The 18542-nt window shown below is 35.8% G+C and overlaps 1 protein-coding gene across 4 annotated transcripts in view; it reads right to left on the bottom strand.

Annotated features, from left to right (window-relative positions):
- Positions 1–18542, bottom strand: part of LOC106065898 (uncharacterized) — an 86899-nt gene that overhangs the window by 45049 nt on the left and 23308 nt on the right. For all 4 annotated transcript variants that reach the window (XM_056033813.1, XM_056033812.1, XM_056033814.1 and 1 more), the window contains 2 exons: positions 5671–5723; positions 2574–2682 (listed from right to left, as the gene is read on the bottom strand). In XM_056033813.1, coding sequence (XP_055889788.1) covers positions 2574–2682; positions 5671–5723 — 162 coding nt within the window. The remainder of the gene's footprint in view (positions 1–2573; positions 2683–5670; positions 5724–18542) is intronic.

The raw sequence follows: 18542 nt of genomic DNA, 5'->3' as shown, positions 1-18542 counted from the left end.
GCCATCAATAAAGTCGGTTATTGATCATTTTTTCTGCCATTTTGCCAATGTTGGATGTTAGAGATATTGGTCTATAACTTTTTGGGTCTCCAGGTGGTTTATTTTTCTTTAAAATGGGTATTATGTTTGCGGTTCTCCATTCCTGTGGTATGTCTCCAGTTTTCCATGTATGGTTGATAAAGTTAAGTATACAGTTTTGGGCCTGTGGTCCTAGTCCCCGAATCATTTCATTTGTTATTTTATCGGGTCCAGGGGATTTTCTTGACCTGAGGCTTTTTAGGGCGGTATTGAGCTCATGTAGAGTGAAGGGAGTGTCAAAGATCTGACAGTTGACTGTTGGAGCTTTTTCTTCTTTCTTTAAGATATTACTGAAGGCCTGGTCCAGTTGTTTTCTTGGCTTTGACTTGTTAATGCTGGCAAAATATTTATTGAAGGTTTCAGCCTTTTTAAGGTTTTCTATTATTATGTCGTCAGAGCCTTTTATAGGTTGGGGGTTTGTTATTTGTTTCTTTCCTGCTAGCCGGTGCAGAAGGGTCCAGGCCTTTCGACCATCCTTGTTTAGATCTAGTTGTTCGCATGTTGTGGTCCACATTTTCTTTTTTTCTGTTTTAATTTTGTATCTTATAAGCCCTGTCAATTTGTTGTACGTTGTCTTGTTCTCTCTAGTAGGATTTTTTTTTCTATAGTCTTCCTGGCAATGTTTCTTTCTTTTACTAATTTATCTAATTCAGGTGTCCAAAAAGGTTTGTATTTCTTAACTTGGCCTCGAGGGATGTGTTTTTTTGCTGCTTGTAAGATGTTGGAGACTATAGTTGTGTAGGTTGAATTGACGTCTGTCTAAATTATACTTGATAGTCTTGTGTCTGTTTCTTGTGAAAAAGCTGCCCAGTTAGCTTTTTTATAGTTCCATCTAGTTGTTTTGCTGGATTGGTATCTACCTGGCGTTCCAATAATAAGGAGTATAGGCCTGTGGTCACTACCTATGTCTTCAAGTACTGTTATTTTAGAAGAGTCGGTAATGTCTGTAGAGATAAAAGTTAGGTCAGGTCTGCTAGTTGTGTTGTGTGCTCTGTGGAGGAAAGTTGGAGGTGTAGTTTTGTTTTGCAGAAGGTGTAGGTTAGAGGCATTTGTTACATCCTCTATTTCTTTGCCACGCTTGTTGTAGTGTGGGTAGCCTAGGGAAGGTGTGTGTGCATTGAAGTCGCCAGCTATTATTGTCCTTGTGTAGTGTGGTAGTTTTATGTCTATTTCTGCTGCTGATGATGGTGGTCATTAGTAGTTTTTGATGGTGTACTTTGTTCCTCCTCTCCAAAGAAGTATTTCCTGCGTGTCGATGTCTGTATTGTTCTGTATTTGTTTTACTGTGGCTTGTGTGTCGTTTGTTATGAGGGTCATAATTCCCTGGCATTTGGTGCAAAGGCATCTGTACTGTATGTAGTCTGTGATGTTTATTTTTTTATTGGGCAGTAGTGTTTCTTGCAATAGCGCTATGTGTATATCATGCTTTTTGAGTATGTGTTGGAGTTCTGTTGTCTTTTGTAGGCCTAAGATGTTGAGTTGATAAAGGTTTAGGTGTTTGCTGCTAGTCTGTTTTTTATTTCCAGTAGCTGACTTATCACAGGCAGTCCTGGAAGAAACTGCCATGCGCAGACCTTTTACGAGGCGACGTCTGAGCTCGTATGGATTTTTCGTTAAATTCCTTGGCATTTAGTGTAGGCTGGGTGTTTCCTCAGGCTTTTTAAAAATATATAAATATATAGTCCCCGCATTTTAAGGAAGTTTTCGGTCTTGGCAATTTTCTCCAATACTGACATAAAAGGGAACATTTAGGTCTGAAGACTGTAACCGGAATATCCATGGGACAAGGTGGGGTTGGCCAGTGGTCCATTCTCCGCCATCCATAGAGCTCTCCAAATGGAACTTTTCTGCAGTAGAAAGCTTAAAGTGGACTGTGCCCTGGGTATGCTCTGTGGAATCGTCACATCCTGGATCTAGGCCCCTTCACGATATCATATTCACCAGATCCAGAAAAAAAACACTTCATGATGGATTTATGTCTAGTATTAGAATGTAGTGAGACAAGGACCTCCGTCTGGTGTAGTGCAATCCAGACCTCCGTCAAAAAGCACCTAGAGGGGGGGAAGGTCAACTATTATTCACTTACTGAAATGCAAGTGGAAAGGCAGTGGGGTTATTTATTTCTCTTGGTCATTTCAAGCCCCGATACCCACACGGGGGAGTATCGCCACAGAGTGGAGGTTTGGAGTCAGAGTTTTCCTTCTCCTAGATGGGTTGCGTTATTTAGGCTGACGTGCCCCATCAACACGAAGCTAAACTAGTTTTGAGGCGCAAGTGTTCCGCCTTTCATCCCTTCTCCTGTCAGTTTTTAAGAACAGGTTCCGCCGAATTTTTGAGAAAATCACACGTGAAGGCCAGGAGCTGGATTTGACTGTCAGAGGCATTTAGAGACGCAAGCCATGGGAGCATTTCTTGGAAAGTGGGTGCTTATCCCCACTTTCACCCCCGGCATTGACAGTCCTTTGGAACCCTTGTTCTGTTTAATAAATGATTACCTATGTCCTAGTTCATGTGCAATTATTCTTATATCAGGTCCTCTGTGGTCTTCTATTACAGCACAGGCAGTCCCATCTGTTCGGCACATTGTTCCCACATAAGTGCTACCTAAAGGAAGATGAAATTTCGCTTTTAGAACATAAATGTCACACTTGCAGACCTAATCGAACTTTGGAGACGGGGTATCTAGGAGAAGGTTTTAAAAAAAAATTAAGAACAAAAATAATAAGAAAATTGTTTTTAAAAAAAGCTTAATTGTATCAATAAATCTGGATCAGTCATGATATTACATTAGATATATATGTAGACTGACATTAATATATCAGTCACTTGATTGGACCGTTCAGCCATTTTTGTTGAGCCACATTTAGTCTTCTCAATTCTGATGACTTCCATGTCTCACATGCAAATGTTGTAGTTGGAATGACGATTGTGTTGAGAAGGTGTATTTCTGTCTCGAGTCCTATGGCTTGGCTAGTCCAAATAGGCTGAAGCCTTTGCAAAATGTTCCCTGTCTTTCCTATTCGGCACCCTATATCATGGTAAGCATGACGTGAACTTGTCCAACTCTTCAAGCTTTGACTCGCCATGTCTGATGGTGGCGCCCTTTGCCTTGTATCTTTTAGTCTTATCTAAGTTTATGCGGAGGCCAATTTTGGGTGCCTCTCTATCTTGACTCTCCATCATTTCTTGTATGCATTTATTTGTAGCTTCGAGTAGTGCAACTTCATCGGTAAACTGTCGTTCGGTTTTGTTTACGCCATGGAATACTAAAGGCAGTCTGTTTCATTGCTCACTTCATTATGTAGTCGATGGCTAGGAGGAAAAGAAAGGGAGATAAGATACACACCTGTCTCGACGCTAAAAAAAAATGTGTTGTTTCTTCCTCTGTTTTAATCCAACAACTAGAATGACTGTATAGGTGTCGTAAGATCTGGACACGTTTTTCTGGGATGCCATATTCTCTAACTATTTGCCATAGTGATTCTCGGTGGATACTATCAAACGCTTTATTAAAGTCTATGAAACTGAGTTTAGCCGTTGTTGGTACTCGAGACTTTGTTCTATTATATTTCGCAGAACGAAGATCTACTTTGCACATGATCTGCCTCTTCGAAAGCCTGCTTGTATCTCTCTGAGCCTCTTATCTACAGACAGTTGAAGCCGTCTCAACAAATCGGTGCTGAAAACTTTTCCCGGGACAGAGAGGAGAGTAATGCCCCTCCAGTTTTTGCAGTCTGCCGAGTTGACCTTTTTTGGAAGCTTTACAATAACTCCTTTTTGCCAGTCCTCTGGGACTTTTGAAGCTCACCAACAAGGATTTAAGAGATCAGTCATTCTGATTCTTGTGCCTGTTGACCCTTCTGTTCAATCCAGCCCCATTTATCTCGCCGACAGCTTCTCTTTACTTTCAGATCTGTTTCCCTATAAGCTTCTTCCGCTAGGCTGCGATCCTGTATTTCATTTTTCTGATCTCGTTTTCTTTTTGCCTCTTTCCTCTCATCGATCAATTTCCATGATCTGTCTTGTATCCACCGTTCCTTGTATGAACCTCGTCTCCTTAAGATGACTTCTACCGCACACTCAATAGTGGTATCTCTGGAGTTGGCCCACTCTTCTTCAAGGGTCAGTATATCTCCAAGAGCCTCGAAGTGTTTCTGTAGTTTCAATTGGACGTGTGCTGCAGTCTTGCGGTCTTTAAGCTTCTCTACATTAACTCTTTCTCTCCGTAATTATTTTTCTACGTTCCTTTGGAATTATTAATTTTGTTCGTTTGTTTCACTCCCCTGTTATGATTTAACTTCAATATTTTTATATGTAATCAGAAAATGTTATATTAGTTATAGAATTATAGAAGAATGCATGCTTTTTTTTTTTGTAATTGAAGTTTATAAAACCAGAAATTTATTTAATTAATGGGTTCAAATCAACGTTGGTATTGTCAGTTAGGAGAAAAAGAGTTAAATGGGCGTGGTCGTGTGGCTCGTTTTGGTTGGCGTCTCAGTCGGAGCTTACAATTGCCACTGACAAGGTAGTGGTCTGAGCTAATGTCTGCGCTTCTGCATGTCCACACGTCTAATAGCGATGACCTTCATCGTTTGAAGATGCAAATGTAATCGATCTCGTTGAAGGTTTTTCCATTTGGTGATCGATATGTTTTTGTGTGTATTTGTTTGTGCTTAAAATATGTGTTTCCATTTGAAAGGCTGTTGGATGCGCAGAGAGAAAGCAAGCGCTCGCCATTATCACGGATGTTTTCTGTAGAGCCATATGGTCCGTGGTCCCAGTACGTATTCAAAGCCAGTTCGGTTGGGATTGATTTTAGCGTTAAAGTTTCCCATCAGTAGAATTAGGTCATGAGTGGATGTTTTTGGTTAGTTTCGAACTTTTCTGTCAACAAAATTTAACGTGGACTAATCCAACTTATAACACCGCAACAGTACATTTTTTTTACCTTGTCCGAGATACCAAACAAAATAATTAACGTTTATCACCATTATTAAATCAACTAAATGGTTAATTTGTTTTATTACAATTATTTCCTTTATCTGAGATACCAAACAAAACAATTACCGATACTTAATTCGCTGATTGGTTAATGTTTTTTTTGATTGGTTAATGTTTTTTTTTTATTAATTCTTGTTTTGTCAGGTAAAAGAAATAATTGCACAAAACTTCAGCCTGCTCCAAGAATGGGTGTGAGAGAAATAATGTGTACATACGTTTTGCCAGCCAGACAGACAGCCAGACAGAATGAGTTGATGAAAAAGGTTGTTGTTTTAGACTGAACTCACAAAACCTACACTATGGGAAGCCGACGTTTTAGAAACTAAAATAGTTTGTACTTATCGTATAAAAATAAATAACTAATTAATTATTTGGTTGTTGTTTTTTTTTTGTTTCATGTATGTGCTGTCATAAACAATGAGTATTTGGGCTGGATCCAGTTTTAACTTGATCGAAAAATGGGAAGCTAAAAAACAAAAAGCGTTTACAATCTTTCCGCAAAGTCAGACAATTAGACAGCGTTAATATAAGCTTTGCAATAAATAGAAATTAATTTGACATTTATATAGTAGTACTTATAGTACTTACCTGCATATGTGTAAACTTTTTCACCAGAACTTTCGTATTTAAAGAGGTCATAGCTGCAACATACAAATGGATAAGCTATTATTCTTCATTCATCTGAAAACGACTTTATCGTGCTTGTTGTTTCATAGCCATACACCAGCAAGAAAAAAAAAGTTTGCATAGTGACGAACGAATCACATGCAATGATACTACATTGAATAATTTAGTATAAATTACAAAACATCTATTTATTGAGAAATATTGTAATTTCTGGATTCATAGTCATTTGATAACTGAAGGCATCGCCACTGAGATGTTCATTGTAAGAGTCCTATAGTACTTATGGCAGAGAAGAATGTTCATTGTAAAAGTCCTATAGTAGTTATGGCAGAAAAGAATGTTCATTGTAAAAATCCTATAGTAGTTATGGCAGAGAAGAATGTTCATTGTAAAGGTCCTATAGTAGTTATGGTAGAGAAGAAATGTTCATTGTAAAAGTCCTATAGTAGTTATGGTAGAGAAGAATGTTCATTGTAAAAGTCCTATAGTAGTTATGGCAGAGAAGAATATTCATTGTAAAAGTCCTATAGTAGTTATGGCAGAGAAGAATGTTCATTGTCCAAGTCCTATAGCAGTTATGGCAGAGAAGAATATTCATTGTCAAAGTCCTATAGTAGTTATGGCAGAGAAGAATATTCATTGTAAAAGTCCTATAGTAGTTATGGCAGAGAAGAATATTCATTGTAAAATTCCTATAGTAGTTATGGCAGAGAAGAATATTCATTGTAAAAGTCCTATAGTAGTTATGGCAAAGAATGTTCATTGTAAAAGTCCTATAGTAGTTATGGCAGAGAAGAATGTTCATTGTCAAAGTCCTATAGTAGTTATGGCAGAGAAGAATGTTCCTTGTAAAAGTCCTATAGTAGTTATGGCAGAGAAGAATATTCATTGTCAAAGTCCTATAGTAGTTACGGGAGAGAAGAATGTTCATCTTATCTTATCTTATCTTATCTTATATAATACAGACGTTACTTCAAAAAAAAAGATGATTACGTCCTACGCGTCATGCATTTAGTCATGCATATTAACCAATGACTTAAATTCGGCCAAGTCACTGGTTTTCCTGGCTAGCTCAGGCAACCCATTCCATGCTCTAATAGCACTAGGAAAGAAGGAGTATTTGTACAAATTTGTCCTAGCATATGGGACGAGGAATGTGCCTTTATCTTTGTGTCTTTGTGACAAGTCAAAAACTCGCTGTCAGAGTCACTCTAAATTATCACAGCATTAACTATTATTTTTGATTATTTATTTATTTTATTTTAATTATTTCCCCATCCAACCCCTAAATCATTCACCCGCCACACCTTTTCCGCTCCAGGCTAGACTTAGTTGACCACATTGGAGATAGTTAAGGCGCGTCCTTTCATTTATCTTCCCTTGACCGGGGCAAAGATACGCACAGACTCTTTGATCTTATCGGCAGGATGTCTGACAGCCGCAGTGGACACCACCTTGTGTGGAATGCAAGTCACTCCTCCCCCCCCCTTTCTCCTACGTCCCTCTTTGATCTAGGAGATTACTTGAGTCAAAGCGCCTCTCGACGCTCCCATATTAAGTCTAATTCACCCACGTGTAAGATAATTCTTAGCCTAGGACATTTCCTGTGTCCGCCCACATTCTCCAGGCCTGTATATAAGTAGATTCAAATCAAGCCAGACCTTTTCACTCCTCTATCGCTGTCGATCGAGTCTGGACTATATCATTTATTCTCCCTCCTAGAGGACTACCTGGTGGTAAGCCGAACTTAATCACAAGTTCCATCTTAATTACATTTGTGTATATTACCTTTGGATATCATCATGTGTATTTTGCTTAGTTCATTTATATTTAATTAGTGCATTGTGTATTTCTCACTGGCGTAAGTAGAAAACATAAACATGTGCTATGTATATATTTTAGTATTGCATTAATCTATTAATGCTACGTTGCTCAATTGATCATTGATGCAACCACGTATATATTTGTACACCTTATTTTATTTCCTTTATCTCGGTTGATCGCCTTGATGATTTTACTATCGCACTAATACTGCGCTTAGAAAGGAGATATGAGTTATCTCCCCTGTATTGAATTATCTCCCCTTTACTCATTTTACTCTAATGAGAGTTGCGCCGCTTGAACGGACACACCATTCAAGCGCGCTCCATTGTTCTCGACCCACGGTCATATGTAAACAATCATCTGGGTCGCTGACCACCGCCCAATTCAACCCCCCCCCCTCTTTTTCTTTCTCTATCCACCTGTGTTGTTTATTTGAGATTATTATTTCCCCTTCTATGTACATTTTTATATTATTATTTCCCCTTTTATGTACATTTCTATATTGCTACTATTTGCCATCTATTTTCCCAAATCCCATTTGTCATCATCTCCTCATTGTGCTCTAAAGCATATTTACCAATCTGACTAATGCGCCTCAGTCGAGGGCATCGATAAGATGTATGAGAGACATGTCCTAACTTGTCTTTATTTATCCGCAGCCTCCCTCAGGTGTCTGCCTATTTATTTGCTATTTGCTGTTCAGTGTCTACTCGACCCCACTCAACTACTGCCTATGTGTTTAGTGCTATTCAGCGCTGCACTTGCCTACTGAGATCTACTCAACTCTATAACTTGGCGCTATCGGCATTGCCCGCCTATTCGACAGCCTACCTGTCAAGCTATTAGGTGCGACGTCCCTATGGATTCAGATCTGTGTGAGACGTCATAGCTACGCCAACCCTCTGCAACTCACTGGACATATCCTGTCAACTACGCTGCACACGGCAGATCAGCTCTGCCCGCAGTAACCCTGTGCCCACGATAGCCGGCCACCCGCCCTACTGTGCCCACTACAGATATTAGATTTTGGGGATTGAGACTCCACAAGAACTATATCACCGGCGTCCCTCTATCCGCTAGAGCGCCACCTCCAGCTGCAGAACCTCAAGCCAGGACACAGCCAGCTGCGACATCAATAGGAAAACCAGCTAAGTCAGAGGACAAAGTGACATACTCTCTTATTAGGTGCAGGAGTGATGATTAAACATATTATTCACTAGAGATAGATGCAAACCCTCCCCCTTTTTATTCTTATATGTATATTTATGTAAATAAATATTCTTCATTTTTAACTTTTGTATCTATCTTCCATTGCTTGTCTCGTTGCGTGTCTGCTCTCGATTCATATGCTGATAGGTTGGTGTGTGATAGCCTTAAAAATAATCATCCCCTAGACATAAAACGCGCCAAACACACGTCACATTTCACCACCTGTCACAGTCTTTCAGAGTATTTTATTAAATTTTGTTTTTGTATTTGAAGATTATGGTTCAGTGTTTTATGTATGATTGCTACTTTACTTTTGAGCCTTCTGTCCTGAAAGCTTTGTAAATTTAGTGATTTTACTAAAGGTGTTACTCTAGTCAAATGTGAATATTCGTTTGTTATGAATCTCACTGTTCTATTTTGTGTCTGTTCCAGTTTCTTAATGTTTTCTTGAGTTGAGGGGTCCCAAACGGAGGATGCATATTCTATTATTGGCCTAACCAAGGTTAAATAACATTTTAGTTTTATGTTCTTATTTGATTTATAGAAATTTCTTTTAATAAATCCTAATGCTTTGTTTGATTTTTTTGTAGTTTCATCAATATGTGGATTCCATGACAGTTTTTCATTTATTATAACACCTAGGTATTTTGCGTTTTTAGTCTGTGTTACTGGTTTGCCATGAATAAGATAAGTGGAATTAATTTGTTTTAGTTTTTTTGTTACTCTTAACAACTGACATTTTTCTGGGTGGAAAGACATGCTCCAATTTGATTCCCATTTCTGTAATTCATCTAATTCTTTTTGTAAAATATCTGTGTCTTGTGTTGTTTTTATTGTTCTATATATTATGCAATTGTCTGCAAATAATCTGACTTTTGTTCCTGAACTAATGCAATTTGGTAAATCATTTATGTAAATTAAAAATAGTAGTGGACCCAAGACTGTTCCTTGAGGTACACCTGAGTTTACTGTTATCGGTGTTGATTTAGAGCCATTTATTATTACAGTTTGTTCTCTCCCTATCAGAAAATCTTTAATCCACTGATGCAGTGGACCATTAATCCCGAAATATTTTAATTTTTTAAGCAAACTATGGTGGTGAACTTTGTCAAAAGCCTTAGAAAAAAATAGTAAGATAGCATCTATTTGTTCACTATTATCTAAACCTTTTGAAAAATCATCAATTAGTCCTATTAGTTGTGTTTCACATGATCTATATTTCTTAAAGCCATGTTGGTATGGTGTGAGGACATTATGTTTGTCTAAGTGGTTTATGATGTTGCTACATATTATGTGTTCTAGGATTTTACATGTGATGCTGGTAAGTGATACTGGTCTGTAGTTTCCTGGGTCAGAATTTTCTCCTTTTTTAAATAGGGGGGTGACATTAGCTACTTTCCAGTCCTTTGGTACTCTTCCCTGGTTAAGTTAAGCCTGAAAGAGTATTTCTAACACTGGGGCTAGCTCATTACTTAGTTCTTTGAGTAATCTAGCTGGAATACCATCAGGTCCAGACGCTTTATTTGGTTTGGTGTTGGCTAATAGTTTTTGAATTCCATTTTCTTGTACTACTATATCTTCTATGTTGTCTACTTGGTTCAAATTCAGTAATATGTCTGTTACGTGCGCATCTTAGTGTGAATGTGAAATGGTGCGATTGCGTGTTGAAAGGAGAGAAGAACCGAAATGGAGGACTATAAACAAGAAAGTGTTTTCAGTGTTAATAAAGATTAAAGTATTTATAAACTGTGATTTGTCGTTTACATGTCTAAAGAGTCTCATCCAATATGAAAACGTAACAAGTGGCGCCCAACGCATCTTAGTGTGAATGTGAAATGGTGCGATTGCGTGTTGAAAGGAGAGAAGAACCGAAATGGAGGACTATAAACAAGAAAGTATTTTCAGTGTTAATAAAGATTAAAGTATTTATAAACTGTGATTTGTCGTTTACATGTCTAAAGAGTCTCATCCAATATGAAAACGTAACAATGTTTTTGTCTCCTGGGGCTGAGAATGCTGATGCAAAGTATTTGTTTAGGATGTTTGCTTTAGTTTCATTATCATTATGTATTATGTTATGTTCATCTTTTAATGGCGCTATGCCTGTTGTTTCCATTTTCTTAGACTTAATGTATGACCATAGGTTTTTGTTGTTATATTTAGATATTACATTGTTTATGTAGTCACTCTGCAGCTGTCTGCTTACTTTTTGGGTTAAGTGTTTAATTTTTATATACTTTTTGTAAACTCTTTCAGCATTAGTTTCTTTAAATTTTCTATATAGGTTTTCCTTCTGTTTACAAAGCTTCTTTAGTCTATTATTAAACCAGCATTTATTATTTTGTTTGATGTGTATTTAGTTGGTATATGATTTTCTATAATGCTTTTAAGATGGTTTTTAATGAAATTCCAGAGGTCATCGACTGGTTGGTTTATGTCTTTCTTCTAATAAGAATGTTTGTTGAAAGTTTAATGCAGCTTGGTGTAGTTGTGTTAGGTTACATTTATTCAAGAGTAAGATTTTTCTTTTGGGTTTTGTATTGGCTACTGCTTTTATCTGACTGTGTATTTTTATGATCTCATGGTCTGATAGACCAGGGATAATATCATAATTAACTACTAATCCAGGTCTGTTGGTTAAGAAGAGATCTAATGTGTTGTTTAATCTAGTTGGCTTTTTAATGATTTGATCTAAACTTAGGTTGTGTAAAGTTTCTATGAAAAGCTCATTTATGTCCTAAAAGGTTTTGGTGTTTATCTATGGTTAGTGTTTTCCAATTTATATCAGGTAGGTTAAAATCACCCATAATCCAAAAAACTGCATTTTTATTTGTCTCTTTAAGTGTAGTAATCTGATTACATAGTTCCTGCATGTATTCTAAACTAGCATTTGGTGGTCTGTAAATGCTGCCTATTATTAGGGATGTTTAGGTGGTATTAATTTTACAAAATGTTGATTCTATATTTTTTGAGTTAGGTAAGGTAATTACTTCTGCTATAAGAGTGTTTTTTATTGCTAAAAGAACTCCTCCATGATTATCAGCCCTATCTTTTCTAAAAATTTCATAATTAGTATTGAAAATTTCTGCATTATAAATTTCAGGATGTAGCCAAGTTTCTGTTCCTGCAATTATGTCTGGTTTCTCACATTCTAATAAAATTTCTAAGTCTGCTGTTTTGTTCCTAATGCTTTGAAAATTTATTACTAAGGTTTTAAGGTATTTTGGTGTTACTTCTTTAGTAGGTTTGTTTAGTGAGGCTGTTGTATTAATTGTAGTAGATTTAGGTTTAACAGGAGTGGATCTGGCTAGTGGTTGGTGAGTTTGGTTTGGGATGGTGTTTAGGATGTTGTATGGGTTAGAAGTGTCTGCATCAAAGGAATCAAACAGTCCTGATGTACACTGAGGTAACCCACACGGTACACAGTGCCATGATGCATCTTTGTTGCCTAAGGCATAATACACAGGTGTATTCATATGGAGACATGATGCATGGTACCATTCGTCGCAGGTGTCACATTGAATGGCTTTCTGTTTCTTGGTGCATACTTTTTTGCAGATGTTGCATCTATCTTTAGATCTAGGCCCTGGATTTGACTCTACATCTCCTGCTATTAATATTAACAGTGATAATTATTTATTTCTGCTGTGTCTTATTGAGAACTTCCATTTGTGGTGGGTAATCTTCTTTAGTTTTATGGATGTGTATGTTAGGTTATTTTTGAAGTTGCATTGATCTAAAGTGTGATGATTGATTATGACTGTTGTTTCCTTTTTAAGTTTAGTGTTGACTAAGGTAGATCTGGTTCTGTGTTCAGCTAGTGTGTATTTAGTGATTATTAGGATAAATAGCCAGAGCAATTTCATGATGACTGTTGTTGATTTTAGTTTTTAAAGGGGTCTAGTCTAAAGCTAGTTTAAGATTTACAATGCCTAAGTTATGTCTAAATCTAAAGTGAAAGCTAATTTACAATGACAATTAAATCAAATGAAATGGTTTATTAAATTCAAAATATAGACCTAGACTAGATCTAGATCTAATTCTAGATCAATATATTTACGTGTATAACTAACTACAGAATATTACTATTAGTTATTATTAGTAGTATTAGTAGGTGATTAGTAGATCTAAAGCCTTAATTAAAGTCTAAGTCTAACACTAGACTGACTAGATCTATGGATAATAATAATTATATAGACTAGATCTAGTCCTAAGCTAAGAGTTGTTAATTTGAATTAATTAGTGGAAAAAAATGCTGAATTAAGTTAAATATATAATTTAAAGATATTAGTTTATTAATTAAATAGCTTTTTTAATGAATTTGGTTTGATTTTAATACAACAAAACGAAAAATTTAACTAATCTCTGATAACAGTAAACAGGGAGCAGCCATCTTGCCAAGAGCACGTAATATCTCATTGTCAAAGTCCTATAGTAGTTATGGCAGAGAAGAATGTTCATTGTCAAGGTCCTATAGTAGTTATGGTAGAGAAGAATGTTCATTGTAAAAGTCCTATAGTAGTTATGGACAAGAAGAATGTTTATTGTAAAAGTCCTATAGTAGTTATGGACGAGAAGAATGTTTATTGTAAAAGTCCTATAGTAGTTATGGACGAGAAGAATGTTTATTGTAAAAGTCCTATAGTTGTTATGGCAGAGAAGAATATTCATTGTCAAAGTCCTATAGTAGTTATGGCAGAGAAGAATGTTCATTGTAAAAGTCCTATAGTAGTTATGGTAGAGAAGAATGTTCATCGTAAACGTCCTATAGTAGTTATGGCAGAGAAGGATGTTCATTGTTAAAGTCATATACTAGTTATGGCAGAGAAGAATATTCATTGTAAAAGTCCTATAGTAGTTATGGCAGAGAAGAATGTTCATTGTCAAGGTCCTATAGTAGTTATGGCAGAAACGAATGTTCATTGTAAAAGTCCTATAGTAGTTATGGCAGAGAAGAATGTTTATTGTAAAAGTCCTATAGTTGTTATGGCAGAGAAGAATGTTCATTGTCAAAGTCCTATAGTAGGTATGGCAGAGAAGAATGTTCATTGTAAAAGTCCTAAAGTAGTTATGGCAGAGAAAAATGTTCATTGTAAAAGTCCTCTAGTAGTTATGGTAGAGAAGAAATGTTCATTGTAAAAGTCCTATAGTAGTTATGGTAGAGAAGAAATGTTCATTGTAAAAGTCCTCAAGTAGTTATGGTAGAGAAGAAATGTTCATTGTAAAAGTCCTATAGTAGTTATGGTAGAGAAGAAATTTTCATTGTCAAAGTCCTATAGTAGTTATGGCAGACAAGAATGTTCATTGTCAAAGTCCTATAGTTGTTATGGCAGTGAAGAAATGTTTATTGTAAAAGTCCTATAGTAGTTATGGCAGAGAAGAATGTTCATTGTCAAGGTCCTATAGTAGTTATGGCAGAAACGAATGTTCATTGTAAAAGTCCTATAGTTGTTATGGCAGAGAAGAATGTTCATTGTCAAAGTCCTATAGTAGGTATGGCAGAGAAGAATGTTCATTGTAAAAGTCCTATAGTAGTTATGGCAGAGAAAAATGTTCATTGTAAAAGTCCTCTAGTAGTTATGGTAGAGAAGAAATGTTCATTGTAAAAGTCCTATAGTAGTTATGGTAGAGAAGAAATGTTCATTGTAAAAGTCCTCTAGTAGTTATGGTAGAGAAGAAATGTTCATTGTAAAAGTCCTATAGTAGTTATGGTAGAGAAGAAATTTTCATTGTCAAAGTCCTATAGTAGTTATGGCAGACAAGAATGTTCATTGTCAAAGTCCTATAGTTGTTATGGCAGAGAAGAAATGTTCATTGTAAAAGTCCTATAGTAGTTATGGCAGAGAAGAAATGCTCATTGTCAAAGTCCTATGGTAGTTATGGCAGAGAAGAATGTTCATTGTCAAAGTCCTATAGTAGATATGGTAGAGAAGAATGTTCATTGTCAAGGTCCTATAGTAGTTATGGCAGAAACGAATGTTCATTGTAAAAGTCCTATAGTTGTTATGGCAGAGAAGAATGTTCATTGTCAAAGTCCTATAGTAGGTATGGCAGAGAAGAATGTTCATTGTAAAAGTCCTATAGTAGTTATGGCAGAGAAAAATGTTCATTGTCAAAGTCCTATAGTAGTTATGGTAGAGAAGAAATGTTCATTGTAAAAGTCCTAGAGTAGTTTTGGTAGTGATGAGACGTTCATTGCTGTACAATTCTACAAAGTTTTAAGATATTTACAAATACATAGAAAGTATATTCTTTTGTTAATATTTTAAATCCGCCCTATGTCTTAGCATTGTTCTTTACCAAGTGATTTCACTTTCTGAGCTGTGGGGTAAAGCGCTTGACTTCCAAACCAGGGGTTCCGGGTTCGAATCCTGGTGAAGACTGAAAGCATTCATTTTGGATCTTTGGGCACCTCTGATTCCACCCAACTCTAATGGGTACTTATCATTAGTTGGTGAAAATAAAGGCGGTTGGTCGTTGTGCTGACCACATGACACCCTCGTTAACCATAGGCCACAGAAACAGATGACTCTTATGTAGGCGCCGATTCTATCCCTGGGCCATTTGTATTCGCCACACCCCTCCCCCTTTCCAAGCGCCTTCAATGCTGTCAGTCCTTCGGAAGCTCTCGTTCCTCGTCCAATGTTTCTAATGTTTCTATGTAGGTTTTAACTCGCTTTCGACGCAAGACGAATCGGCATCTTCAACAATTGCTTTGGCTGTGAGGTATAGTTTGTTGTTTCAATTCGATGATTTAAAAGCGATTATCATCTCAAAATTGAAAGCCATCCACAAGTAATGCTAACAGGGCAAGCTTTGCGGTACCACTAGAAATTGTACAAAAAGGCAAACCATTTACAGATGGTGATCATGTCAAAGACTGCTTCCTACGTGCATATGAAGAACTGTTTTGTGATTTGAAAAACAAACCAGAAATCGGGGAAAAATTAAAGATTTGTCATTGTCCGCTGAAACACAACAAGATTGATTGACTAAAATGTCTTCAAATGTTACATATTAGCAGGTGGAAGATATTCAACTTTTTTCTGCCCTATCACTTGGTATAAATGAGTCTTGCAACATAAAAGACACAGCACAAGTTGCCTTTTTTTGTCAGGTATATGCCTTCCAAAGGTCCAAAGGAAGAACTTCAAGGTTTTATTCCACGTGACAAACTAGCGGTGAGGATATAACGAATGCAATACCATGAAGGCATTAAAATCAATTAAAATAAAATCGTTTAAATGCAAACTGATGGAGCCAGAAGTACAACAGGAACAAATAAAGGGTTGATTCTTTGGAGCAAAATAGACTAAGAAATTATTACATTTCACTAAATCAGTCTGGTCGAAATAGTTGAGGCCATAAATTTAGTAATCAATATAGTTAACATCATCTTGTCAAAAGCACTTTACCATTGTCAGTTTTAAAGACTTTAATGGAGACTCAGTATTCCGAGCTCCTTCTTCCCAATAAAGTGCGATGGCTGAAACGTCTTGCTTTGTGCTTGAATGAAATAAATACATTCCTAAATGAAAAAGGCATTAATCACCCTGAATTAGAGAACGACAAATAGTTGCCAAAAAATTACTTTATGGTTAATATAAAAAAAAATTAAATGAGCTGCATCTAAAACTGCAAGGAAAGGGAAACCAATCCTATGTTCTGGTAGAAGAATTTGTTTGTTTTGAAGAAAAATTAATTCTTTTCGTAAAAGATATTAAGAGCAGAAAGTTACTTCATGTTAAATGTCTAAAACAGTTTCGAGGAAAGATTAGTGCAACTTTTGACACGAATTACTTCAGCACAGTTATTAAAAAATCAAAGATAAATTTCTAGATAGATTTGAGCAATTCAAAACTATAAAACAATTCTAGCATTCTGAGTAAATCCTCTCAACACAAATAGTAACACAATCCACATCAATGCATTTGGAATTGATACTTGAGCTTTAGAAATGCCATTGATCGATTTAAAAGTAAAGTTTTGTGGGTGGAAAATTTACAGAGTTGAAAATCAAGTTGGAAGAGTTGGAGGTCGAAAATTATATGTAAGTTATGCAACAAAAGTAAGTGGACAGCTTTAAAAGGAATGCCGAGAGTTGATTCGACGCAAGGAATAATCTTCCAAAATGTTACAGTAGGTTGAAGAAGCTGACTATCTTTGGGTCGACATATTTGTGCAAGCAAGTGTTTTCTTGCATGAATATAACTAAAAGTAAACTAAGATGCCAACTAACAAATGTAATTTTAGAGTCGTGTTTGAAACTAAAAACAAGTTATGAGCCAAATGTATTCAAACTTTATTAAAACCATGGACATCCGTTGCTCCCACTGAATTTGTTTGCTCAATTGTTTGTTAGTGAAGTACAAGTTAGTGGTGTAAGTAAATGTTAAATTGCATTAGTTACTACCGAAATAAAAAATAATTATCTAATAATGCCATATGCATATTATATAATTTGTTGTGTAGAACACTAATTATGTATGAAAAAATATTTTGTTTTCATTAAATATTGTGTGAGTACTATTTATGGTTGGTAAGAAAAATAAATCTTGTGGCTCTTTAAAAACTTTAAAATTTTGTAAATTCTAATTTTCGGCTCTTCCGACTCAAAAGGTTGTCGATCCCTGCTAGAGACCACAAGGTCTGAAAGAGGAACTATTTATTTTTAACGTTTTTGCTTTTTGCATTCGTCGCACTAAAACTCTGTGTAACTAGTTGCAAACATTCTAATAGCAAGACCCGTCTTCGTCTCAGCTAGTATATTCCATATATTCTCAGCTAGTATATTCCATATATTCTTAGCTAGTATATTCCATATATTCTCAGCTAGTATATTCCATATATTCTCAGCTAGTATATTCCATATATTCTCAGCTAGTATATTCCATATATTCTCAGCTAGTATATTCCATATATTCTCAGCTAGTATATTCCATATATTCTCAGCTAGTATATTCCATATATTCTCAGCTAGTATATTCCATATATTCTCAGCTAGTATATTCCATATATTCTCAGCTAGTATATTCCATATATTCTCAGCTAGTATATTCCATATATTCTCAGCTAGTATATTCCATATATTCTCAGCTAGTATATTCCATATATTCTCAGCTAGTATATTCCATATATTCTCAGCTAGTATATTCCATATATTCTCAGCTAGTATATTCCATATATTCTCAGCTAGTATATTCCATATATTCTCAGCTAGTATATTCCATATATTCTCAGCTAGTATATTCCATATATTCTCAGCTAGTATATTCCATATATTCTCAGCTAGTATATTCCATATATTCTCAGCTAGTATATTCCATATATTCTCAGCTAGTATATTCCATATATTCTCAGCTAGTATATTCCATATATTCTCAGCTAGTATATTCCATATATTCTCAGCTAGTATATTCCATATATTCTCAGCTAGTATATTCCATATATTCTCAGCTAGTATATTCCATATATTCTCAGCTAGTATATTCCATATATTCTCAGCTAGTATATTCCATATATTCTCAGCTAGTATATTCCATATATTCTCAGCTAGTATATTCCATATATTCTCAGCTAGTATATTCCATATATTCTCAGCTAGTATATTCCATATATTCTCAGCTAGTATATTCCATATATTCTCAGCTAGTATATTCCATATATTCTCAGCTAGTATATTCCATATATTCTCAGCTAGTATATTCCATATATTCTCAGCTAGTATATTCCATATATTCTCAGCTAGTATATTCCATATATTCTCAGCTAGTATATTCCATATATTCTCAGCTAGTATA

This window comes from Biomphalaria glabrata, chromosome 6 (genome assembly GCF_947242115.1).
Source record: "Biomphalaria glabrata chromosome 6, xgBioGlab47.1, whole genome shotgun sequence".
NCBI classification, from domain to species: domain Eukaryota; kingdom Metazoa; phylum Mollusca; class Gastropoda; family Planorbidae; genus Biomphalaria; species Biomphalaria glabrata.
Note: the sequence above shows the minus strand (reverse complement) of the source record. Positions and strands in the feature narration are given on the sequence as shown.